The sequence below is a fragment of the Stereum hirsutum genome (genome assembly GCF_000264905.1).
Source record: "Stereum hirsutum FP-91666 SS1 unplaced genomic scaffold STEHIscaffold_7, whole genome shotgun sequence".
NCBI lineage: Eukaryota > Fungi > Basidiomycota > Agaricomycetes > Russulales > Stereaceae > Stereum > Stereum hirsutum.
In genome coordinates this window covers 1,252,425-1,277,992 of record NW_006763137.1, presented here as the reverse complement: position 1 = coordinate 1,277,992, position 25,568 = coordinate 1,252,425, and the positions used below count along the sequence as shown (strand labels likewise).

The window sequence follows — 25,568 nt, the reverse complement described above, 5'->3', positions numbered from 1 at the left end:
ATAACGCACATACTCACTGCTCAGTGCTGCCTCAAGACAAAACGGGCGGTCTGTGAACAGAAAGGGGTTATTGTCGATTATACAAATAGTCAATGCAAGACTTCACCTCGTGATAGGTATATTTGAGCTGTCATGTCAGAGGGGTGAGCCCAGCTTTAGACCAATGGACGAATCGTGGCATTGTCTACGTGACTTGCTTCTTGCCTCAACTCCTGAATTAGTCCTGGACGGGCCGTCTCCCTTGCCAGGATTGAAGAGGGCTTCGAACCCGAAGGCGGGACTACATCCTCCATAATTCTGCCTACTTGCTTTCGGAACCGTGGCACTCGAGGACAAGATTGCAGCCGACTCGATTGACGGTGAGCCTAGGCACCGGACAGAGAGCAAATGCTTGACAGGCTCAGTGTTTAGTGAGAGATCAGGCGGTTGTGCCACGGAACTTTACTCTCCGAAACCCATTTGATCGCTGACGAGGAATGTCCTGTAAGATCGACCGCAACTTCTCTCGTTTCGAGGTTGACAGTGAGAGGAAAGCATCCGTGGGCAAAGTCTCGCAGAAAATAATCTTGACAGCATAAACGTGCACGAGATTGGAGCATCACAACGAAATTGTGATTCGGAGACGAACTACAGACATCATAACGATACAGTGTGATTGTAGTCGAAGCAAAAAGGCGGATGCGTGGGGAGCGTTTAGTCGAACAGACCAAAGCCCATGTCGTCGTCGGACTCTTCCTGTGAGAGAAAAAGATACCATGATGTCAACATCAGCAATGCACGGCCGGCGGCACGAAAGAACAATTGGAATGAGAGGCATGAAAGTCTGAAAAGGGGCCACACGAACCTTCTCCTCTTCCTTCTTCTCCTCCTCCTTCTCGGCAGCGGCAGCGGGGGCGGCACCACCGGCGGCAGGGGCGGCAGAGGCAGCACCACCAGAAGGAACCTGAACCACGCGGACAGAGGAACACAAGTGAAAAGATGGTCAGCGGGACCGAACACGAAATCACTTTTTCGAAAAAGGGACGTACGGAAGCAAGCTTGCCGTTACCCTCAGCGATGAGCTATAATCACACCAGGGAGCATCATATGATCAGGTCTTGCACAATAGTGAGAAAAGATAGCGAACACACCTCATTGACATCCTTGCCCTCGAGCTCAGAGACGAGCTTCTCGAGGCGCTCTTCATCGGCCTCGATACCAACAGCACCGAGGACCTTCTTCACATCGGCGGCCGAAGGAGAGGCATTGCCGCCGATTTGGAGGAGGAGGTAAGCAGCGATATGGCGCATCTACAAGGCGGAAGGCAGAGTACAGTCAGGAGGCCACATCTTATACTGCAAAGCAGGCCTGGAACGCACTTTTGATGTTTAGTCGTAAGAACGGTAGCCACAAATCACTGTGAATTGTCGGAGCATTCAGCACGACTCCCGGCGACAACTATGGGGATTGGACATGATGAAGACTTACATTTAATCCTCTAGAGGACGACCTGTGGATTCTATCCGAAGATGAGTGTGAATTAACTTGACTCAATATCGGACGGCACCGACATCCCGCGCGCGCGTCGACTGTACAGTTCCACGAGATAAGGTTCGCGCCACCCTCATCCGATTTCCAACTCCGACGCGTCCCGCCACCGAGCACCAAGCGTGAGATTATTGGCAAGCCCAAGTCCCCAGCCTCGACGCCGCCCTCAAGAACCTCAAAAGACAGCAACCATGGTGAGGCCCCAAAGACGATGGAGGCGACAGAGTGCGAAGTGCTGACGGTGTATTTTGACGATGTTATTATAGGCTGATTCCGCCGTTACCGACCCCCAAGTCGCCGCCGACCTCAAGAAGAGGAGGACCTTCCGTACCTTCTCCTACCGTGGCATCGAGCTCGACAAGCTCCTTGACCTTTCCAACGAAGAGGTGCGTCCAATCTTGTATCATATCTCTATGTTTTTCTTACGTTTTTGTGCCTGCCAGTTCGTCGAGGTAATTACAACCTCTTGATTCGACTTGCGCATGTCCAGAGTCCTCACACCATGATCGATACAGGTCGTTCATGCTCGTGCCCGCCGGCGCTTCCAGCGTGGTCTCAAGCGCAAGCCTATGGGTCTCATCAAGAAGCTCCGCAAGGCTAAGACTGAAGCTCCCCCTAATGAGAAGCCCGCTGTCGTCAAGACTCACCTTCGTGACATGATCATCGTCCCAGAGATGATTGGCTCTGTTGTTGGTATCTACAACGGAAAGGTGCGTTCTTTGTCCCGTTTCTTCCTTGCTTTATGTTTCTGGGATCTCGAAGGTTGCTGGTGTTGGTTGAAGGGTTTTATGGCGACATATGACGGCTTGGAACGGTGGACATGAGGGTTGACTTGGTATGCGATTTGGTTCAATAGGTCTTCAACTCCGTCGAGATCAAGCCCGAGATGGTCGGCCACTACCTTGGCGAGTTCTCCGTTTCGTACAGGCCCGTCAAGCACGGTCGCCCTGGTATCGGTGCTACTCACTGTGCGTATCTCACCGCTCCTCCCCATTCTCGTCATACTGATGTCCCCGTCACACAGCTTCGCGTTTCATCCCTCTCAAGTAAAGGATTTATTACTTGTTGTTTGGGCTCGGGGGCCCGTCATGTTGTTTTCTATCTGTGCTCTCTCTCAGTACCTACCACCCACGCCGCGACTGTGTCTCTAAAATCTTTATGCATCCAACATGCGCATATGGGCTATGCTTTCTGGGACTGTACGATCTGCGGGATCCAAGAGAAAGGCTTGAATGATAAAGAGAAACATTCGATAAACATAACTTCACCAACGCGGCACATCCCTCGACTCAGAGTCTCGAGTACGGAGGCATAATAGTGAACGCACTGTATATATTTCGTATCGTTCGTGTCGTTCGTGCGGAGAAGGTGGTAGATAACTCTCCGCCACTGTTGAACGTTGATGTTTGAACGTATACTAATGCGAAACAGGGCATATTTGTAGCGATGTAAACTTTTGCATCCCCCACATAGGGCATATTTGTAGAGATGATAACTATTGCTCCACCGGCCAAGTCTGGCTGGGGATGCCAAAGTTTACATCGCTACAAACATGCCCTAATATTCCCTAACACACTTTACATCTTCAGTCGACAAGGCACTGCCAGATCCCCGTAGATTTCCAAGTCAAACCTTTCGCAACTCCTCGCCACGAGGCGACTCCGAGATATGTCGGTGGCGTGAGAATCGGAGTTGGAATCATGTAGTCGTAGATCGTGTCCGTGTCACCGTTTCTCTTTCCTACCACTTCCTCGAGGCGCTGGGTTTTCTCGATTTATACTCTTTGCACTCGTCGTTACTTATGTTACCAAACGCGTCCATGGATGAAAGCTCCTCTAACGCCCTTCAGACGCAAGGGGCGGTCGACGACACGCAAACGACACCTGTAAGTCACGCCACACGTACACGACATCAGTGTCAGCCTTCGTGCAGCCATATTTAATGTGTCCTTGTGTCATTCTGTAGAAAAGCTCGACTCATGCCACTCACTCCGACAGAAATGTTACGACGGCTGCGGAAGCGGAGGAGATCATCCTTACGGAGATGCGCTACGCGGCCTTTGGCAACACTCTTGGTTTCTTCGACAGTCTCTTCTCCTGTGACGATTCGCTCATAGACCAAATCTACGATGACTTGACAAGCGGAGATCAGCCACTATATTCCGAAGCCAATAAGTGCTGGACTTCTCTTCCAACCAACCCGACCAGCGTGGATTCCATTTATGAGCCCCTTGTGACAATTTTCAGCGCGATTACGGCGGCATGTGGTAGTGCAAAGACGTTTAACCTCGTTTGGCAGGACGTGCATGACAAGAAGGTCAATTCAGAGGCAGCGGCCGATGTCAAGCCTGATATCATAGGCCTCTTACATGCCTGCAAGTACAACTCATTGGACCTGTGGAGGTTGATACAGACGCCCGTCGAGGTCAAGAAACCGTTAGGAGTGCTACCTGGCCTTCTTCAGATTCTGAAATATAGTCGTCAAGCGCTTTACGAGCAGGTCGACCGACGATTTATCTTTGGTCTTGTCTATGCTAGGACTCGCCTTACTGTATGGCACGTTGATCGGTCGGGAGCGCTGGGCTCTAAAGCATTCGATGTTCATGAGGTGCGTGGAGTCGTCTGTTCATCCTTCTCGCTTAAGCACTGCACTAACTAGGTTCGCCCCTGCTTCCCTTAATCTCAGGATCCGAAACAGCTCATACGTGTGATCGCATGCATGACTACGAAGAGTCCCGTCGAGCTTGGGTGGGACACGCACTTCAGAATGGTAACCAGCGAACCGAATCAGCCTCTTAAGTCATACCCTTCGTGGGAGGTGTCCGGTGGGCCTCGCTTGAATCCTGATAATCCTTACGACCAGCACTGGTGGGTTTTGTCGATGCTGAAGCCGAAGAGGGAGCCCAACGGCGAACGAGAAAATTTCGTGATCTGGGGCGCTATCAGCCTGGCTCGAGGAGAGGTGATTCGGGGGCGAGCTACGAGGGTGTGGCTAGCATGGAAAGAGGCCGATCTGGAGCTTGAAGAAGCTAAACGAAAGGTGTGCAGATGTCGTACTTCAATCCTCTTCCTGTGCCGTTGCTCATAATCGTTTTCAGATCTATGTCATCAAGGACAACTGGCGGGATGACCGTCGAGGACTTGAGGGCGAACTCTACGACAAGATAGGGCCCGATGCTCCTGGATTCGCCAAGATATATTCGTATGAGATAGTCAGATTCGATGGCAAAAAAGATACAACCTCGGAATTTGTGCGAAAAGGCTTGGCCCATTCCGGAGCGCCGCTCAATGTTCGGACGAAACAGGACGGCAATCGTAACTACCATCCTGATGTCTATCTTCACAAGGACTGCATACCCGGCGACTGGGAGGATTATTTTGAAGCTTCCCCAGGTCCCAACCCACAAGGACGCATTCACTCGCGCACGGTAATGGAGAGTCATGGTTCCCCGCTCTCCGAATTCAACGACTTGCAGGAGTTAGTCAAGGGCCTACATGACGCTATCAAAGGTGACCTCATATTTCTGACTCGTCGAATTCTCCTCGTACTGACATTTCTTTCTTGATAGGGCATCAATATGCATTCCAGAAGGGTGTTCTTCACCGTGATATCAGCGATGGCAACGTACTACTCACTGACGATAATAAGCCACATCGTGGTATTATGATCGACTTGGACTATGCCGTCGCATTCGAAGGCCACACGCCTTTGTTCGACGACGCGCGTACAGTAAGTTCTTTGCGAATGGTTTTGCAGGGAGACGTTTAAACTGAATTCTTTTTCAGGGAACTTTAGCATTCATGAGTGCGGAGATATCGGACGTAAACCATCGTCCATACTTCCCGAACAGGATCGGTGGAGGAGTCATCAAGCACATAGTCACTCGTCACGAAACAATTCATGATATGGAAGGATTCTTCTGGATACTTTGTTGGTTGTGCATTTCTTACACAGGGCCCGGCACGCGCGTCGGTTTCGAGAAGGAGGACGGTGTTGATCACTACTTGATGAAGACCATCAAAAAGTTATTCGACGGCGAGGATTTCGATGGCAACGGCGATGCCAAACGGCTCATCATCAAGAACGTCGACGAATTCCAACAAAGCATCGCCGATCACATACAGGCTTATTTCCATCCGATCAAGGATGTCGTGACCGACCTTCATGATGTTCTTCGAGAGGCTTACCGAACACGCTCTTGGCCGGATATCCACGACAAGTTCATCGCCATCTTTGCGGCTGCCGAAGAGCGTCTCAAGAATCTGGCCGATGACGAGGGAAGGGCCAAGTATCGGGAGATGGAACAGGCTCAACGTAATCTTAGGGCAAAGGCTTGCCTGCCACGCTCGCCTCCTGCTGCTGTGCTCCATGAGAGGGCCAGGAAGGCTGCAAAGGAGAAAGCGGAGAAGCTGGCTGCAGCGAAGGCCGCGAAGGTAGACGGCGATGGACCAAGGAAGGCCTCGAGCTCGCAGACCAAGAGGAAGGCTGATTCCGAGGATGATGTCGAGTCTTCTGGCGCGAAGAAATCTAGGAGGACCACTGAGGGTAGGAGGACTACTGGGGGTAGGAGGACTACTGAGGGGGCTTCAAGCTGAAGAGTTCGTTGATTTCGTGGTGGGGCCCTTTTCGCCTGTGATCCGCGTCTGATCACTATGATCCACTACATTTTCTGTTGCATTTCGCGTAATTTCTAACTTTACTGTCGCCGTTTTCTATCTTTGCAATCCATAACCTGTTATTTATCATAAAACCCTCAATGTAGGGCGAAGAAAGCGTGTGCGTCTGATCATGAGTGGCGTCTCCCTCAGCCTCAAGTCCTTCATGTTGTGGTTACGATACCACGGCCTACCGGTTCAAGTAGTTCGCTCGGGTAGGTAGGTCGATTACGGTTCAGGTCGTGTCAGAGGTTAGTTTCCCCGTCATAGACACCGTCGACAAGAACGGTCAATCTTGGGCTTCACTACGATGTCTCCCCGTGATCGTGACTGCCAACCACCTCGAGGCAAATTCACTCGGTATGCTGTCTGCTCGAAGCGGCGAAGTCGGTGCTAAGTTACTTGAAATCAGATGCAGGTGCAAACGCGGCGACTCGGATTCGGCGTCCATGTACTAGTCACCCAGCCAAACCACTTGCAGCTTCGTAGAGTTTCTTCGAGGACCATGTACACATCGACTCGGATCCCCCAACCTAAATACATCCGAGCAATTCAGCAATTCACGTCTCACGATCTTCAATCTTCAAGCTTCAATCCTGCGACCATCGATCCGCAGAAAATAATATGTAGCTTGGTGTTCGTCTTGTTGACTCGAAGATCAGGAAGAAAAGAAAAAAAGAAATTGGAATGAAGGGTATCATGAGGATTTGCCAAAAAACAATTGGTCCATGAGAAAATCGTAGTGAAAAAGAGAGTGGAGAGAAAAAAATGAGAGGGTGAGAGAGTGACGATGAGAGATGAGAGAGATGAGGATGAGTGAGGTTTACATGTAAACAAAAAAAAAAAAGACGGAGACGCAGTCGAGAGATCGAGAGTCGAGTCAAGCGGTCACAGGGGACAGAGTCGAACGTCAACGTCATAGTAGTAGTCAGAGAAATGTCGGTAAAGGTCGGTAAAAAGTAATGATGGCAGGCAGCTCGACGCACGAATAAGTAAATAAGGAAGAAGGGGGGGGCAGAAGGAAGAACGTAAGAAAAGAACTATTTGAACTACGGATAGAGAAGAATGCCAGTCCCGCCATGAGCCATAAGTAAATTAGAACGCAGACGCAGACGCAGACGCCATAACCCAATAGACCCGGGCGGTGGAAGTAGAAACATGATGTGTTAGTGGGGTGGGAGTGGGAATGGTGGGAGACAGGAAGAAGCAAGTAGAGACAAGAATCCACTGTAGAGAGAAGAGCGAGCGAGCGAGTGACGGGATGGGACGGGACGTTGGTATGGTGATGGTAAGGTAAGGTATGATACGGTACGTTAGGATAGGTAGTTGGCAAAAATATACAAGCGCCTATGGAGGACGTCGTGACACAGTGTACGGACAAAAAATAATTCACGGTCGGATACGGACATGAAAACGAGAAAGCAGAGTGGGAGGTTAAGAAGAAAAGGCTGTCATCGCATATGCCCATTCCCATTCCCATTCTGATACGGATTCGGATACGAATCTCCCCCCGACCTCGAAAACGACCCCGAATTCGGCCTCGAACCCGGCCTCGAATTCGAATTCGACGTCCCATGGCCATTCACACCAACACCATTGCTAAACGGCTGTTGTGGACGCTGCAGTTGCACATTCTCCCATTCCTCGCTCGAACTCGGCGGCACGCCCCCTTCCTGCGACCTTGAAGAAGCGTACTGCATCATGCTCGGCCCACCCTGCTGCATCATGCTCGGCCCACCCTGCTGCATCATACCCGTCCCACCCTGCTGCATCATACTCGCCCCACCCTGCGACAACGACGACGGCATCCCACCACCTGCACCGACACCAGCGCCTCCACCACCACTGATACTAGGACCAGAATACGACGCCGGCGAGTGTGGAAGACCGGGGGCGAGTGGGGCTGGTGATTGCGATTGTCCTTGCGGCTGGTACCCACCATTCATATTGCGAATGGGATTTTCGGAATGCATCGAAGGACCGATGTTTGGCCGTTCGGGACTTCGTGATAGTGAAGGGCCCAATCTGTTCCAACGTAAGGTCGATGTGACACGATGAGAGAATATATGCTCACCGCGACTCCATAGTCTCCACCGGCCGTGTCATATGCACCGGGTTCGAATTATTATTCGCAAGATACGGCGATCCTCCCCCAGGCGACGTCGCCTGCTGCTGCTGCTGCTGTTGCGGCCCCGGACCGGGCAATCGTCCCGCCGCCTTCAACCTCATATACGTATCGCACTTCTTCAAAAACTCCTTACTCGGCAACTCCATACTATGCGCGAAATACTCCTGATCTCTCAATATCGGTAAGAACTCCTCGGGAACGGAGAAGAACACGTCCTGATTCTCGAGCAGATTGGTGACGACGCGGATGGAACCGAATTGGTCGTCGTAGCGCGCGGCGTTCGAGCCGGGCGAGTAGAGGATGGAGGGGCAGATGACGGTGGCGAGGTTGGGTAGGTCCATTTTGCTCCCGGTTTGTTCGTCTAGGTGCGAGAAGGATGCGACCCATTTGAGGAAGACGAAGAGGACTTCCATCGTATCTCGGTGCGCTTTGGGTAGGACCAGCGAGAGCATGTGAAGGAGCCGTTTGCGTTCCGATTCGTTCGGTATACCTATCGCACAACGGTCAACTCATACGCCTACACTATCCGAGAATGAAGAGAGGACGCACTTGACGTATTTTGTGAAGCGATGAAGATCTTGTATAACTTAAATGTCATGAGAGGATCCGGCAGGTCACGCAAGAACTTCTTCAATAGCGCCGCTAGCTGCACAGGGTTATCCGTCGTCAGATCCACAGACGATGGATCGCGGTCGATAGCCTCTGTCAGGTCTTTCAGCCGTCTGATGTTGCCGTTCTTACGGAAGATACCTTCGACGGACATGTCTGTTCAAGGAAAGGAAGGGGGAGTCTCATCAGTGTGTCCATGCACTCGCCATTCCGCACTTGAAGAGCGACTGACCCATTTGTCGCATAGCGGAGATAACATCGTCGATGAAACTGGGTACTCTGAGCGTAGCGCGTGAAGCCCCATGCAACGAATCCGCCCCCTCCTTCTCCACAAGCAAATCCAAAGGAACACCAAACACGCCGGCTACCCACCAAAAATCAACAGTTCGTCAGCGCCACGCCTCCACCTACAAAGCCAAAAAAAAAACCACGCACTCTTCTTCTTCAAATTCTTCTTATCGTTCCTATTCCAAAACTTTCCCCAAAATCCCTGCTTCTTCGCCTCCACCATCTCCAATATCTCGTCCAAATCGATCTGATCCCTCAACGGACTCCGATTCAAAATGAGTACCGCCGCATGCTTCACGATCATCAACTCCAACGGCGTCAGCTCCGCAATGAACGGTATCGAGTTCTGTCTCGGTAATGCCCTGTGCTGCTCGAACGCCTGTGCGACCTCGACGAGCTGCGGGATGTCCGCGAGCGTGATGGACGCGTCGTCAGAGGGCGGGGGCAGCATCCCGTCGTACGGCGGTCCGCCGGTCGGTGAGGCAGGTCCGGAATCGTCTACGATCATCACTTCGGTGTTGTTGCGAGCAAAGGAAGGACGGATGACTTGTTGGCCTTGGGCTTGACTTGGGCCTAGGTCGAGGTTTCCTGGGGGTTGTAGAGGTCGTAATGGTGGCCCACCGGGATAGGGTACGCCCTGCTGTGGTCGTTGTTGTTGGCCTTGTGACCGTCCAACGCTGGACTGTTGTTGCTGTTGTTGAGACTGAACATGGGGATTAAACGGCGGAGGTGCCCTTCCACCCGTACGTGGACCCTGTGGTACAGGCGCAGCGATAGCGACGGCGCCCACCGCCCCTTCCTGGTGATGATGTGGCCTATCCTGGTGGTGCTGGTGATGATGGTGTTGCTGCTGCTGCTGCTGTGATGTCAGTACGTCCGTCGAATGTGCGACTTTGCCTGTCGGAGACTCGACGATCGTCGACCGTTTCGGTAATCGTGCCGTCGCAGATAGCTTTCGATCGAGGTGGACGGACTTCATGCGCATGATGTCGCCTGAGTTGCGGTACGGATCCTGTACGGGTTCGGGCGCTTGACTCGGCGCTAATAAGGTGGAAATACGAGATGATATATCCGCGAGTTAGCAAACCGACGATACGAGACACAAAATGCGATGAAAATGGAGACGTACGCAGGGTTAACGGGATCACCTTCCGTTTCTTCAAGAGCAAGTATAGCCGCCTCAGCGCCACATTCAACAAAAACGCATACTGCTCCAACCTCGAGACCGCCTGGAAGCCACTCCGACAGCCCGCATGGGCATGCTCCGTGCAATAAACCACGGTCGGCACCGTCCCAAACGACGACGTCTCCTTGATCGTCTCGAGCTCATAAACGAACCCGTCCACATTCGCCGGTGGCCTTCTCACCGTCGTCACCTTCGACCCCGAGCCTCCCTCCTTCTCCTTCTCCCTCTCCTCGGCCGTCTTCGGTGGCTCCTGCGGCGGATTCACGGCCGCCGCCTTCCCACACTGTTTACACTGCACACAATGCGAATGCCACCGCTGATACGTCCCCAGTCGCACGCAGTCCTCTTCCACGGTGGAGTTACAGCGCACGCAGAGGTCCGACGGAGGGTTCACCACAGGGATATTGGACAGCGCGGGATCCCTCGGTGCGCCCAAGAACGGCGACTCGCCCGCGTTCTCCGGTGCGAGACTTCGAAAACCGTACGTCACGCCCGTCGTGCCTGCGTTGCCCGACCGCTGCGGGGGCATGATCGTCTCTCCCTTGGAGCCCTTCATCATCCGCCGTGCGGACGGGTTTCCGCCCTGGACGGCGAGGAGGTGGAGTTTGTCGAGGAAGGAAGACATGGCTTCGCGCATGGAGTGTTCCCGTTCGAGTTTGAGGGCGCCGGTGAGGGCGATGCGGATGAGGATCTTGAGGTAGTGTGCGAGGCCGGTGACGAGTGCGAGCAGTTCCTGCGTCATGCCCATTCGGCGGGCGCCGGTCTCTTGGGTGTGCGAGAGGAGGGTGAAGAGATCGACGGTCTTTCGGCAGAGCATACGCGCTTCCCGGACATGCGACATGCCCTTCAGGTTCAGACGGGCAAAATAGTGCTCGAGATCGTCGATGGTAGCGAACAAGACCTCGACATGGAGAATAAACTTTTCCGCCATTCGGATAGCCTCGAGATACTGGCCGTTGCTGACCTGCCTCAACATGTCTGAAATGCAAGCGGCACTCGACTCTTCAAACGCGGACAGGACGCTGGCGAACCCCCGAGTTGCCGGTGAGCAGCTGACGACAGGGGCGAAAGAGTGCAGAACTCACGTCCATATCCGGTAAACCTGCTGCTCCATCCTGACCTGCTTCTCTTTCAAGCTCACCGCTGTCTCCTTCGTCTCCTCGTCCTCGTGCGTCTGTTGCTCCTGCGGTTCGGTCCCGGGCGTGATGTTCATGGATCGTCGGGAGACGACTTTGACGTTCCAGAACTGTCATTGTCGAGGTCAGGTACGACAGACGTATCTCGAGAGGGGAAGGGGACGTGCCTTGTTGATCATGTAACATTCTGGATGCCAACACTCGTCCCGCATGTTACGATTGATCTCGACGAACTGTTTCAAAATCGCCGTATTGCACCCGGCGCACTTCGTCGCGAAGCGGGTCGAATAATGATAATGGCAATACACATCGCCGCCGTGCTCGTAGTACGAGTCCTGAGGGCCAAAGAGCGTCGGGCAGATGGAGCAAGTGAAGTGTTCGACGTGGAACTTCTTGTCTGAGATGATGAGCGTGTAAGCGATCGGGTAAGAGGGATGATGGCGGGAGAGTGAACGCACTGCAGGCTGTGATATAACTTCCCCGCAAAGCCATCCCGCACTTTGCACAAATGAGGTTCAGCCGCCGGAAATAATCGCGCTCGCATAGCGGTTGTTGCTTGCCGTCGGGGCCGTCGATAGGGAAGAACTTGGAAGCGACGACGGTGCCACAGTCCTGCAGAGGGACGGTGGTGGTGAGGACTTGGCAGCTGGTGGTCATTGGGATGAAGAACTCGGGGGAGACGCACCATGCATTTGAAACACTGGAGATGATATACAGTACCCAGTGCACGAACGAAGGCTCCCTGCATCGTCTGCCCGCAGGCGGAACATGTCCTATTGAGGGGGGATCAGCAGCGCATCGGATGGGCAGGACACGTGAAGGGCGGGTGACATACGTAGACGTAACGCTGCTGACCGACGTTGCAGTCGGTGGAGGACGATTCGGGGCTTGTGAGTTGGACGAGCCAGAGTAGATGGAGGACGCGCTGAGCCGCTTCTCAGACCTGTCCGAATGCCCGGACGACGACGGGATGTGTTCGTTCGAGCTGCCCGGCGTCGTGGGCCGCGACGGCGAGAGATAGGCGGGCGACGGGGCGGCGAAGACGGCGTCGTGCGGGTTCGGGGCGAGCGAGTGCGAGAGGTCTTCGCTCCTTGCATGGTCCTGGCTGTCCTCGAGCTGCCTGTGGTGGCTGAGCTCGTTCTCGGAGCCGAGGGTGGACGCCCTGGTCGGGACGGACGGCCTCTCTGGCAACAAGCTAGGTGAGATTGGGGGCGCAGACAGTGGCCCGTCGTGCGGGGATATTCTGCGCGGAGGCGCAAGGGCGCCACCTGGCGAGTGAGGCGATGGATAGGATGGCTTGAGCTGATTGGGAATGGGAAGCACGGCGGGCTGGGACACGCCCTGGTCCGCTTGGGTCGTCATGCGCGCAAGTACGCCAGTCTTTCGTGGATGCGCCTGGCGTCGGCGAAGGGTGGCTGGACGTCGTCGGCGACGGCGAGGGAGGTGTGTGTGTATGGAGGGACAAACGGCGATTCAGAAGGCTGGCAAGGATACCACCGTACGCACCAGCACCGCCAGTCACACCCTTTCGCACCCTGTCACACCGTCACACCCGCCCTGACGTCTTCAAGTTCCTCCTCGTACCGACTGCCCTTTACGGTCCCTTTCATTGTCCGTGTGAATCTCTCCCGCCGGTTCTCCTTATAGTCTCGCTCAGGGCGTCCCTCCTATTGCTTTGCCCAATGCCCCCTAGCAGCGCACAAGCACCTCAGCCCGTCTCTGACGTAGTTAATCACAGCGAACATACCTCGGCCACATACGTACACGCCCACGCCGCCCTCATGTCTCTTCTTGAGAACAGACCGTAAATTTAGCCTCCTCCCCTCAGACTCGTCACAAGTGCTAGTAAACCTCGGCGAAATCAACTGTGTCCCTATCCTCCCTTTTCAGAGCCATACTGTTCATCCCGAACGGATTGGATTGGAGCTCCTTGTCTTTCAAGTTCACAATCCGATCTCTCCCATCTTACTGCCACCGTCCAAAAGCAAAACCTAAACCCCATCCGTCCCATAGATTTCACACTCAGCCACTCCGTAGCGGACCGAGCAGGACGACTGTTACTGGCTAGTCGTCGCTTTGATCACTGCTGACCAGCGACGAATCGCACGCGAGCGTCTATAGCTAGCACGAGCCCTCATTGGTAGGTCGGATCTCTGCAACTGAGCGCTGAGCCACCCAATGGCCTATCGACGAGTCGTCTGTTCCGAGCTGGCAGCTTGAAGAAACTAACCCGTAAGTAGTACTTACTTCAACTCGCCCTCTTGCGAACCTATGTTATTCTTCCACCAGCTGCACATAACTCATCTAATCACAGCAGCCGCATCACCCATCCATCCATCATCCCGTCGCCGCTTTCAGACATCAGTCCACTGTCTCTTACGGTAGGTTACGGTATGTACTGCGATCGTGCCTCGTTTGTTCTGTGTTTAGAATAAGGATCAGACGACGGCGCATCCGTACGTTGTCGGCAGACGCGACGTGGGTCTTTTACTTCTATGTATCTTGTACTGTACTTCACCTCGCCAGAGGGATGTGTTTCGTCTCGTCGGTGGTGAGGCCGAGGATATCTGTGGATTGGGTACAGAAGGTTATGGCCATTCGTCGACATTCTCGTATGGAGTTAGCGGAATGAAGATCATCGCCATTGCGAGCGTATAAGAACTCTGCGCATGCTTTCGATGTGCTGTAATTCCACTGTCTTGGACTGCCAGGTACTTGCCACAAGTCAGAGGTTCATATTTCCCAGTCCACAAAACACTATTTCTCATACGGTCAGCCCTATCATTGTATCAAGCAGCGATACGAGAACGGCAACGGTACGATCACGACAGCAACAATGTACACTTCTGTACTTTCTGACTTCGAGGGACTTTCGAATCCTAACTTACGTTAATATTCCCACGCCACACGCTCGCCACACCATCCATCCATGTCCGCTCCAATAAATCAAGGCATATAACCTTTCAAACAAAAACATATCAGCATTCATGATTGACCTCACCGGACAAGGATTCACAAGGTCCCCCCCCAAAAAAAAAAAAAAGAGAAGGGAAGGAAAGAAACCAAAAAAAAAAACACTCACCCGCCTCATCCAACAACGTCTCTTCCTCCAGACAATCCTCGATAAAACTCGACAGCACGACGTTCCTTCGTTTCGGCCTGATTCATAACAATGACGCCCAATACTTGTCAGATGCGAAAACAAAACGGACGAAAAGGGGAGCAAGTAATAAGGGAAAAGGGGAGCAAGTAACAAGGGGAAGGGAAAGGAGGGAACAAGAAAGCTCACTTCGCCGTCCGCGCACCGATCTCCCTCCGCCGACTCGTATCCCGCTTATCGACGAGCACATGCGTCAGTTTCGGATCGTCGATGTCCGTGCTGATTCGGCCTCCGTTGTCGGTGATCAATTTCGAGAGTTTGTCGAAGCTGTCGAACGTAATAATAAAAAAACGAAGAGCGTAAACGAGGTTATAGTCGGAGTCGGAGTTGTCAGGAGAAGAGGAGGAGTGGGAGGAGGAAGAGGAAGAGGACAAGGACAAGGACACACCTCTGCGAGATGATGTCTTCGTTTTTGGATTGGGCGACGGGCACGGATAGGTTGTGTTTACGCGCGTTGGCGTGTGTGTCGAGGTAGAAGCGGCTGAACATCATCGAAAAAAATAGAACTGTTTAATGCCATGACTTGACGACCACACTTGGGAGAGACCTTACAGATGCGTGAATATTCGCTCCGTGTCGTATTCCATCGCCGAGTCGTCCTCGCCCATCTTCACGTCTTCGGCCTACATATGAGCAAGGGTTAATACGAAATCATTGGAATATTTGAAGTAACGACGAGATAACTCACCTTTGGGTCGTCCTATATTATAAGCGTCGTGGATGAGGACTGAGTCCATGGAAACAATTTGGAGAGAAGACTCACTTCATGTTCGACAAGACCATCCCTCGCCTCCATCTTTCCTTTGCCCTTCTCATCCCCCTCTTTCGCAGACAGATTCACCCACTCATCCCCATCCTCGTCTTCAGTCCTATCCCCATCCTCACCCCCCCAACCCACGCCCCCATTCTCATCCTCATCTTCAGTCCTATCACCATCCGCAATGTCATCAACAACATCGTCCCCTTCCGACTCCGGATCCGTCCCCTCACCCTCATCACCCTCATCCCCCACACTAGCACGCTGCGAGTTCTCCGGCTTAATAACAAACCAAGGGTCCGTCTCCTCTTCGTCCTCGTCTTCCGTCTTGTCCTCATCCGCGTCTTGAGTCTGCTCTTTTCCCAACGTAGATGCAGGGGCAGGGGTGACAGAAACAGAAGGCCTTTCGTCGTCATCGTCTTCGGGTTCCGTTTCACTCCCAGCTGCGTCTTCGTCGAATCCGGGCTGCTCTTGTCGAATGGAGGTGGCGTGGAAGAAATACCTTCACATTCCCATCATTAGGAGCAGTCTATGAAGACCTGATGAAATCAAACCTACTTCTTAGTTAGAGGGACGCTATACCTCGATCCCGCCGCGATACATTCGTGAATCCACTTCGAGCGTATGATATCGTGGAAGTCTTTCTTCATGATCGCTTTGATATCGTATGCTATCACCCAATAACACGCCAGATAATTATAACTATGAGCAAGTGCAAAGTCATCGCACGAGAGAAGAAATGGGAGAGGCGAGGACGTACGCGTCGTTGTACCATCATAAACGACCAGAAGGCCCGGCTGATTTTTCGCGACTTGTACGATCTTGCCACCGTTTGCGCGAATCCTGCATCAAGGCAAAGACAAAGACATTTTAGGAAGGAGCTCAAGAACCTCGGGGCCAATATATAGGTATGCATGCGTACAGCTTGAGGATGTTCTTCTTGTCCTCGTCCTGCGTCCTCGACTTGGGATCCGAGACGACGGCTGGTAGAAATTTACCCGTCAGGCTTCAAGTCAGTGAACGGTATGGTAAAGAGGCCGAAGGGGAGAAACTGGGCATACCGAAAGCCATTCCCTCGAATAAATCAGACTCGACTTGCACGTCCTTCAGATCAGTTGATCCTTTGTATTCCTGCAAGATCAACGGCTACAAGCAAAACAATCAAAACAAACTCGAGTGACACGACAGATCGTTATGCATACCTTCTTCGCCACTTTCACTCTCTTCTTCTTCGGTTTCCTGTGTAAAATTATAAAGAATTCGTAAATGAGCAATGAAGACGCCGCTCATCATCAGCATGTCTGACTTACCCCAACATCTCCTCTTCCCGCTTCCGCTTCCGTTCAGATCTCACACTGTCGAACAACGCTATCATGGACAACGACACTTATTAGCCACTTCCGAGCGCACACAGGACTGACACGCACCAGTAGCAGTAACACAGTCTGCAACTGTAAGATCGTCGCGGATACCCAAAGCCCTCGGGAATCGCATGGTGTAGCCTATGTGGTATGCATCTATAAAGGCCGAGAATCCAAAACGAGCGTAGTCATCAGTACCACAGTACAGTGCTGTACATATGAAGAGCATGGTGGGCTGGGGAGAATATCTGACCTGTAGGGGTGATTTCTGCGGCTTTGACCTTGATGATGAACGAGCTAGTATCCATGTGTGAGTAAAGAGAGTATGAGCAAAGTGGGATCGAGAATTCGACGTACTGTTCCGGTTCTAAATACAGCTCCGGCTTGTCCTCCAACGTTTTCGACTTCGCTACTTGCAAGAACGCAGGCGGGTTGTTCGGGTCGTACTCTTTCCAAGGCTTGTCTCGTATCCATAGATAATCGGTGTACGAGAACCCGGCGCCTACACGCACAAAAGTGCTGTACCTGTCACAGTACAATCACGCTTAGTACCAGAAAACAAGGACAATGAGAATGGCAGCACGGGGAGAGGACCTTACTTCGGCTCTCCTTCTTTGTAGCGGTCGTCCAGAACACCGCAGAGGATGGATGAGACGCCTCCAGCACGTCTGCCAGAGCCGTATTTGCCACCTAACAGCGGGGTGAGAGGAAGAAGATGAGTAGGAGGGAAAGAAAGGGTGATAAACGAAACCATATTGAACTCACCGATGACAAGAACATCTACTGTCTCGCCCATATTATCCTGTACTCAAGTATCAGTCACCACAAACTCACACTCGACCGAACGCACAAAGTCACGAACCATATACTCTGGCTTGACCTTGATCCAATCCTTGTTCCTCCCATTCAACACATACTCCGAATCCGGATGTTTCATGACAAGTCCTTCCCCTCTATCGTTCATAACCTCCTCCATCTTCTCCCGTACCTCCTTCGCCGTCTTAATGATAAACTCGTCTACGAACTCAATGTGGCCTTTGATGGGCGTGACACAGGCGCGGAGGTTCTTTTTGCGGAACCTTGTGGATTTGGTGATAAGGGATTGGCCGTTTAGGTAGAGAAGATCGAAGACCTTGACTTAACGTTGGGAAGCGAAGAAGGGGTAAGTTCGATATAGAGAAAATACTTGGATAATAGGAGGCGTACAGCATGGGCGAGGGTTGAGTCGTTCCTTGGATTTATCTGTGAATTCTGATGTCAGCGGTACTCACGAGGCGAAAATGGAGAAAGAACGGCACTCAGAGCGGCAGTCTTCAAAGTTCCGAAGGGCAGGTTACGTTCCGATACGGGATCCCAGACCAACATCTCACCGTCGAGGATGATACTATGGCAATGACTACATCAGAATTCTACTTTCAGGAGAACATACTCGAGAGGACTCACTCCTCAACCCGTGGGTCGAATGCTCCAGCAATGTGCGGAGTAAGACTACCTGCTGCAACATGTTTCCCATACAGGTAAGTATAATCTTTGCCTTTCCTATCTCGATCAAAACCCGATGAGTCGTACAATGCAAACCGAAACATGGGGAGAAGACGCACCGAGAGCAATAGAAGAACTCATTTCCGCGTTTGTGTAGCTGCATCCTCTCTCCATCGAGCTTTTCTTCCAGTATGAATGCACGGCCTCCCATCTCTTTGACAGACTCTTCGATCTTGCCAGTAGGTCGTTTGCAGAGCATCGGAGTGAACGGTCGGAACAATTGTATTTCTTTGTCCTATATGTGACTTCAGCTGCAAGATATCGAAGAGGTCTCGAAATACGTGAACAAACCTCTGCGTTGAGCCGCTTCTTCGTGTCCCAGAGCTCCCATGCCACTTTCTTGAGGTCAGAGCAAGTGTTGTATAGGTCATGAGCGTCGGGATGAAAGATTGAAAACACGGTGGTCTCTTTCACGGCAACATGTAGATCTGTATTTAGTAGTGGTTCAGCATCGTGCAGAGACCATAACAGACGAAGAGATCTGACCCTTCAAAATGATTCGCACTAGCCAACGCTGCTCTTCAGGGGTCGAGCGATTATATACTCTCTGAATAATCCTCGACTGAATATCTCTGAACACATCATGAGAGATAGGCGACGATAGTAATGAAAAGAGACACACGATTTGCCAATGTTGGTTGACAGTTCATCGAGAATGTTATTGATGTCTTCAATAGTCAAGGAGCCTTCAATGACAGAAGACCGCTTGCTCACGACATCATACAACACGAGTGGGAAGTCGCCCGATGTTTTCTGTGCATTGAAAGTGAGCAAGCCACTCCGGTGTGCACATCATGAGAGCAGCAAGACATACATCAGCTTCAGACGGCCTCTTCCAGTTCAGCAGCCTGATGGCTTCCGGATGCTTCGGTTCAAGTGGGATAGCCTTGATATACAGCCTTGCCAGATTCTTCTCTTTCAAGCCGTAGAGCGCGCGTTCTCTGTCTTTCTGTGGTAATATAAGCCTCAACACAGGATACAAATCCGGTCCGACTTTCTCTCTCCAGTGCTATTCACATTTCTCTTCATCAGTTATGCGACAAAATTCGGACTCCAACAAGGGCGAAACGCACGTCAAACCAAGCATTCAAGAGTCTCCGCCTCCTCTCGTGCTTGCGCTCGTTCTGTAGTTTCTCAAATAGACCAACAAGAGCGCCAAAGGGAGCGCTTCCGTTATTCTCTGGAGGAGGAGGGTATTGTATGTCGTCAATAGGCTCGAGGATGTCTTCAATCGGGTCTCCAGGTTCTGAGGATGGAGGCTGCTGTGACTGAGTGAACCTCGGAGAATGTGGAGGGGAAGTGGGTGCCGGGGTGGGGAGCATCGCCCAGGTGCACTATTCGAACCTAGCTGTGTATTGCGGTGAATAGAGGGTTGAGGGAAGAAGAAAGAAACGCGTCGAGGTGCAGAAGACGCGACTGATCCGCGTCGTCATATTGGTGCCACTGACACAGACTGACACGGTCCTCGTGACGGCGCTTTCGGTGCCGCTCGAATTTGCAAAGCCAACGACTTTCGATCCTAACAAGTCCAAACAACCCCGAGAAGTCGGCCCCTTGCAAAGAAATTCTTCCGCACCTTAAGCTTGTCTCCTCCTGCCCAGATTTTGTCGCTCTTATCGACTACACATCCCGGGACGACTACTATGGCTCCATCACATAACCCGAAAACCGGGACGAAAGAGAAAAAAGGAAAGAAAGAGAAGGTCTTTCACCCCCAATCCCGAAAAGCAGGACAACTCCAACGGACTCAGCTCCGTAACCAAAAACTTGCCGGTCAGGCTTCCAAGCGATCCAAGAAACATGCCTCCAAAGGTATATATTGATCCACTCTTCCCCATGGAACCTCTCCTTGAACTGACGTTTTGCGATGCTGTATGAATAGTCGACATGTTTGGCTTCTTCTACCACTCACTGCCAGACGAGGGAGTCCTGACTCTCGACGAGCTACACAGTCTCGTGAGAGATCTCTGGATGACGAGACATGATGCAGAGCTCGAAGAGGAGAGAGCAGCGAGGCGGAAAGGTCGGCCGAAGAGTGTGAAGGAGCAGAAGCTAGAGGAAATCAAGCGCAGTGAGGCAGAAGAGTATCGGACAGGGATGGGTGCGTCTTCTTCCTCTGCTGCGCCACATTTACCTACGATTTTGCTCACGGTTTAACATTGCCCTTGTAGAGGTGCTTGACTTGACCCACCCCGCAAACGTCGCTCTCTTCCGACAATGGGATCAGATCGAATTCGCATACATCCAAATGCTTCGATTCATCCGCATAACCAACATAAAACCCGAAGTCGTTGTCCTCTCAAGACCGGGAAAACACCTCTTACTCCAAGATCCCTCCCGCACACCCGCAGGCGAGGACGAAACTATGGACGATTCTGAAGCACCTGCACTGCTCGAGCCCAGCACGATCATGGCAATGGACGAAGTCTAGTAGTCTGTATTATTATGCGATCGTCTGGTGACATGTACTCTATAGGTTGTACGACTCTGCTACTGCTGATACACTGCTGATACACATACGCTGAAAGATATAGTGAAATTGTATGTTGGTATGTCGTGACGTCGAACTTCCGAACCTCTCCACCTCAACAACTCACCGGATCTCAATCTCACTGCCTCCAAAGTCTGAAATTCTGCCACTCTCCACCCCACCCATCTCCTGACCCCTTAAGCCCTGCTTCTCCGTATCCAGACACCACTCCCTCTTCAACCTCCCATATATCAACTTGAAAGTCGACAATGCCCCCTTCTCCTGCACCAACTGCAACACCGTCACAACCCCCGCCGCCGTCTGTGCCGAATCAGCTCTCCGAACCTCGACCCTAAACCTGACAGCCTTCATAACACTCATCGCACCCGCCGGATCCGCAAACTCATCCATCTTGCACTTCAACACCCCGAGTCCCTGACTATGAAGCACAGCACGCACACCCATAACACTAAGAAGCCTCCTGCATTCTTCGCGAGTGACGTCGGCGTCGTGGATGGATTGCAGAGCATACACTGCTGGCTTCAGCTTGAAGAGGTTACCGAACCAGGCGGGTGAGAGTGGTGGAGCCGTGGTGGGTTGGGACGAATCGGATGAGACCTCGAGCGCGGAGATGGTCTTTCGGCGTCTCAGTTTTCCTTTTGGCTCGACGATCTGGATGCGTTTCTCGCTGAGGGCGGCCCTCGGTTCCATGTCTTCGGTCGCATGAACGTCGTCATCTTCAAAGTCGAGGATGAAGTGGGAAGAGCTCGCTTTGTCTTCGTAGATGGACAGTGGAGCGGGGCGTGACCGACGTGTGTTCAGCGGTCTGATCTCCGATGGGTTCTCGTTCTCGTCGTTCTCGTCTCCGTGGGACGCGGCCTCTCGCGTGTGGATCGTGTGGATGAATTTATGGCTCGGCTGGGGAGGAGAGAGTACGAGCTGCGGTGACATTGCCCCAGCGGGGGAGTTTCCCGACGCAGCCTGCATCACGTTGAACTGATCCATGATCTGCTTGAAGAAGTGCTGAACCTTCTCGTCCTGCATATGAGGTACGTCCGCCGGTGGCGGAGACATATTCAGGGCTGACCAGATAGGCGAGGTCGGAGCCAGAGGTGACATAGGACTGTCGGAGTCAATATTCACATGAGGTGAGGGCATCAGAGGATCGACAGGAGTGAGGGGGAAGTTTGGAGTGAGAGGCGATGGTTCGAAGGATTGGCCGAACCCTGGGAGGGGAGAGTAGAACCCGCGAGGGGTCGTGACGGAGAATCCAGCCGATGTAGGCGTTCTATCGTCGTCCATATCGATGGCCATGACCCGTTCAGGATTTTTACGGTATCCGTTCGGAGCGAGGAACCGAGCTGGCGAATGCGTGACACTCTCGTCCGACACGGACTCCGGAACCCTCTGTAGTCGTTCCCCTGCACGGGCACGTTGAGGAGTAGGTGGATCGCACCGAGGGGGGATATCCCGCCTGTTACGACGATCTGAGGACGATGTGTTCGCTCTTTTCTTTGAGCGTCTCTTCGATGCCCGACGAACCATCTCCTCTGCTTTCTCGTCGTAGTCCTCCAAGCGCTTCGCACGATACTGGACAAGAAGATGGTACACGCCCTTCTCCCAGGTCCTCTCCGAGTTCAGCAGCTTCTCCATGATAGCGTCGTCCGACGTCCCGTGCCACAACGTCCGTAGGTTCCCGAAGATATCTGGATCAATGGCGGCCTTGCTCGATAGAGGTCTGGCGATCTCCTCAAGCTTAGGAGAAATGGGAGGGACGTTCTTGGCCTTTTGCATGGTATAGAACGAGTGCTTCATGATCTCGGGCACCGTGATCCTCCTCATCGGATTCCTTTCCAGCATCCTAGTGATCAGGTCCTTGGCACGAGCGTCCATCGAAGCCGGGAACGTGAACCTGCCAGAACTGACCTTCTCGAGGAGCGTGGGCACGTCGTCGTCGTCGAAAGGGAGTCGAGCGGCCAGAAGCGCGAACAGGATGACGCCGCAGGACCAGATATCCGCGATCGACCCGTCGTAGCCTTCACCGCGGATGACCTCCGGCGCAGCGTAATGGGGGCTCCCGCACGCCGTCTGGAGCAGCCCGTTCGCGCTCGATTTTTGCCACGTAGCCATCCCGAAGTCGGCGACCTTGATGTTCCCGTCTTTGTCCAACAAGAGGTTCTCTGGTTTAAGGTCCCTGTGCGCGATGTTGAACTTATGGCAGTACTCGATAGCGGCGATGATCTGCTGGAAATAGTTGAGGGCTTCTGTGGTGGAGAGACGGCCGTTGCGCTCGAGGAACTCGAAGACCTCGCCGCCTTCGACGTATTCGAGGATGAGGTAAAGGTCGGTGGAGGTTTCCCAGACGTCGTAGAGGTGCATGATGTTAGGATGGTCGATGAGTTTCATGATGACGATTTCACGTTCGATGGAGAGCAGGACTCTGTCGGCTTCTTCTTCCATGCTTATGTCGATGGGAGAGCGAGAGTTGACGAGGTCGACCTTGGAGATGATCTTGACCGCCGCGTACTTGCCTGTACGTCCATGGCGCGCTATACGGACTCGACCTAATTCAGAGAGGATGAGTTAGAGGGGTGTGTGAGGGAGGAAGGCGGCGGGCAGACGGGCGAGGACAAACCTGAAGCTCCTTGGCCGATGGTCCTGCCAATCTTCCAGAGACCGATAACTTTTGGATCGTCGTTCTTGCGGTTGCGGCGGGGAAGGCAAGGGATATCGTCGTCAGACATAGTAATGAATATTAGTGTGGGTTAGGAAAATAGCGTGAGTATGTAGCGTGGGCGTGTAGTTGAGCCTGACCAGCAGCAAGTTCGAGAGCAAGCGGCGAGTCTGAGGTCCTGGCCAACTTGGGAGGTGATTTTACCAGGTCTGGGCCTCACTTCGATCGAGCTGCATCGCGCCAACAGACAGCGGGACCGTCGAGTGCACAATCACGAAACAGTCAAGTTCGGGTGAAGACCTCGCTTGGCCACACTGATCGTGGTTGAACTTGTTCACGCCACCGCCTTGCTTATCGTGCTTAGTCATCGCCAGCCTGAACTCTGCTCGCACATGTACACCGGTCCTTCAAGCAACATCTCGCACGGCAAACAATTTCATGGCAAGGACAGCCAGCTCCCATACAGTCCATTAATCATTATCGTCGGTAACGAGAGGCGGAAAAATAGGATTACACGTTTTCAAGGGGCGCTGACGATGGGCCCATCAGAACTCTTGGAAATCCCTGAGAGGCCCTGAGAAGCCCTGAGCGTATGGTGGACCATAAGTTACGGTTCGTTTTCAATATTTTTCCGGTGTGCCGGCCGTTGTTTGGCCTCACGATCGACTGCGATCCATCTGGGCCTCCGCACGGACCCTGGCCACCCGACTTCAATTTCCAACTCCATAGCCGTTGGCAGGACTCGGATGGGATCTCCTGTGCTCCTGATGTTCGGTCTTGAAGCTTGATCTTTGGATCTCTAGGCTTGCCATGACTGGACTTCTGGTCTCATTTTACCTTTGGTCAGTTTGTATATGGACTCGTATGGTTGGCAGACAGAGTACAAGAGTGCTCCCACCTCGTCAGATATTGTCCACAGTTTGGCCGAGGTTGATGTAGTCTGACCAGGTTCAATGAGGTTCTCTGGCTGCTTGTGAAAACGGACGGGGACCAGCCACAGCCTCGGACGACCTCATCGGACCTTGTCCAACTTCGTTGTACTCCATCAAACCTGGTCAAGCTAGGTCGTTCGGCATCGTGGCGGACCAAGGTGGCCCTGCTCACCGTCAGTAAGACCTCGCCGTCCCTCCCACAACCACTCAGTGGGAGTTGAATTAGGCTCCAATGATCTCTAATGTGCTCAGACCGAGGACAACGCGGCTATAGCCTGTGTGAGGTTGGTAGTAGATCTCACCACGACAGGTCGTCTGAAGTTTGACCAGCTAACCAATGTGGCTTGCTGCAGTTTGACTAGCTCTGAGTCTATCTGATGAGGTTCCGTCAGGTTTGGTGAGGTACGGCGAGGTTTGATGAGGTCTGCAGCGATCTCACGCTCTCCCTCTCTTCCTCACATTTCTGGTCATGTGCTCCGCTTGAATTCAAAAGCAAGAGTACGACGCTGAAAAGTATGGTATATCTCCCTCTCCATCTCCATCTCCACCTGGCGTCCTTTTCCTCATCTCACTCGACCCCGAACTGTATATCTCAGATTACCCATGACCCTGCCGCCTGCGCCCGCCAATGTACCTGCTAGCTCAACCTCATCTACTCTATAAATGTTATCACCTTATCCTCGACATCCTCGCTTCTGTCACTTCCACCTTCTCTTTCTCTTTATCTTCATCCACCCACAACGCAAACCACACAGACCACCACACAACAAACCACGATCGATATTATTCGCACGACAACGGACAGGCCTTTGTGTCCCAGTCCCATGGCCAATTGAACGGAGATAGTAATGGTATGGTGGGGGCGTGAAGAACTCTTACAATTACGACTCGCACCACTCCGGAGAGTTGAAGCTGGGGCTGAAGACGAGGACTACAACGGGGATGGCTCAGGCGACAACAATGGAGGGCGGATGAACTGCGCCGATCTCGATGGACGCAGAGGATCGGGCTACGTCATTCAATCCGCCCACACGTCCTACGGGAAAAGAGAACATGAGGAATTTAAATGAGTTTTTCGTTAACATTGCAGTTAGGAGGGAGGGAAGAGGGAGGGAGGTGGAAGGGATGGGAGGCCGTCGGTTA

The 25,568-nt window shown here is 52.7% G+C and overlaps 5 protein-coding genes across 5 annotated transcripts; 2 read left to right on the top strand and 3 right to left on the bottom strand.

Annotated features, from left to right (window-relative positions):
* Positions 1–693: 693 nt before the first annotated feature.
* Positions 694–1,289, bottom strand: STEHIDRAFT_131291 (ribosomal protein 60S; the record flags this gene model as incomplete). Its single annotated transcript, XM_007304291.1, has 4 exons — positions 694–735; positions 845–943; positions 1,029–1,061; positions 1,131–1,289. 4 exons carry the CDS (start codon positions 1,287–1,289, stop codon positions 694–696), a joined length of 333 nt encoding a protein of 110 aa, XP_007304353.1.
* A 358-nt stretch (positions 1,290–1,647) lies between these two features.
* On the top strand, positions 1,648–2,744 carry STEHIDRAFT_79298 (40S ribosomal protein S15). Its single transcript, XM_007303986.1, has 6 exons — positions 1,648–1,721; positions 1,794–1,913; positions 1,971–1,979; positions 2,043–2,237; positions 2,384–2,495; positions 2,552–2,744. The coding sequence occupies exons 1-6, from the start codon at positions 1,719–1,721 to the stop codon at positions 2,575–2,577; spliced, it is 465 nt and encodes a 154-aa protein (XP_007304048.1). The 5' UTR covers positions 1,648–1,718; the 3' UTR covers positions 2,578–2,744.
* A 602-nt stretch (positions 2,745–3,346) lies between these two features.
* On the top strand, positions 3,347–6,122 carry STEHIDRAFT_157009 (uncharacterized protein; the record flags this gene model as incomplete). The annotated part of the gene is made up of 7 exons (XM_007304290.1): positions 3,347–3,412; positions 3,493–4,134; positions 4,213–4,566; positions 4,625–5,036; positions 5,096–5,256; positions 5,313–5,412; positions 5,482–6,122. The coding sequence occupies 7 exons, from the start codon at positions 3,347–3,349 to the stop codon at positions 6,120–6,122; spliced, it is 2,376 nt and encodes a 791-aa protein (XP_007304352.1).
* A 792-nt stretch (positions 6,123–6,914) lies between these two features.
* STEHIDRAFT_97455 (RhoGAP-domain-containing protein) lies at positions 6,915–12,928 on the bottom strand. The gene is made up of 11 exons (XM_007304289.1): positions 12,365–12,928; positions 12,215–12,302; positions 11,988–12,141; positions 11,670–11,926; positions 11,479–11,639; positions 10,337–11,415; positions 9,355–10,248; positions 9,152–9,283; positions 8,860–9,075; positions 8,257–8,800; positions 6,915–8,207 (listed from the first exon to the last, which is right to left on the bottom strand). Exons 1-11 carry the CDS (start codon positions 12,889–12,891, stop codon positions 7,634–7,636), a joined length of 4,626 nt encoding a protein of 1,541 aa, XP_007304351.1. The 5' UTR covers positions 12,892–12,928; the 3' UTR covers positions 6,915–7,633.
* Positions 12,929–14,277: 1,349 nt separating this feature from the next.
* On the bottom strand, positions 14,278–23,605 carry STEHIDRAFT_168636 (ATP-dependent DNA ligase). The gene is made up of 32 exons (XM_007304288.1): positions 23,455–23,605; positions 20,521–23,383; positions 20,232–20,450; positions 19,926–20,161; positions 19,423–19,693; positions 19,164–19,358; positions 18,972–19,102; positions 18,836–18,921; positions 18,641–18,777; positions 18,409–18,584; positions 18,251–18,346; positions 18,106–18,191; positions 18,014–18,049; positions 17,670–17,944; positions 17,573–17,609; positions 17,407–17,497; positions 17,165–17,332; positions 17,061–17,104; positions 16,874–16,963; positions 16,757–16,814; positions 16,649–16,685; positions 16,508–16,592; positions 16,369–16,429; positions 16,207–16,289; positions 16,005–16,116; positions 15,453–15,948; positions 15,378–15,389; positions 15,242–15,312; positions 15,078–15,170; positions 14,819–14,956; positions 14,612–14,688; positions 14,278–14,489 (listed from the first exon to the last, which is right to left on the bottom strand). The coding sequence occupies exons 5-32, from the start codon at positions 19,669–19,671 to the stop codon at positions 14,476–14,478; spliced, it is 3,234 nt and encodes a 1,077-aa protein (XP_007304350.1). The 5' UTR covers positions 19,672–19,693; positions 19,926–20,161; positions 20,232–20,450; positions 20,521–23,383; positions 23,455–23,605; the 3' UTR covers positions 14,278–14,475.
* Between the last annotated feature and the right edge of the window lie 1,963 nt (positions 23,606–25,568).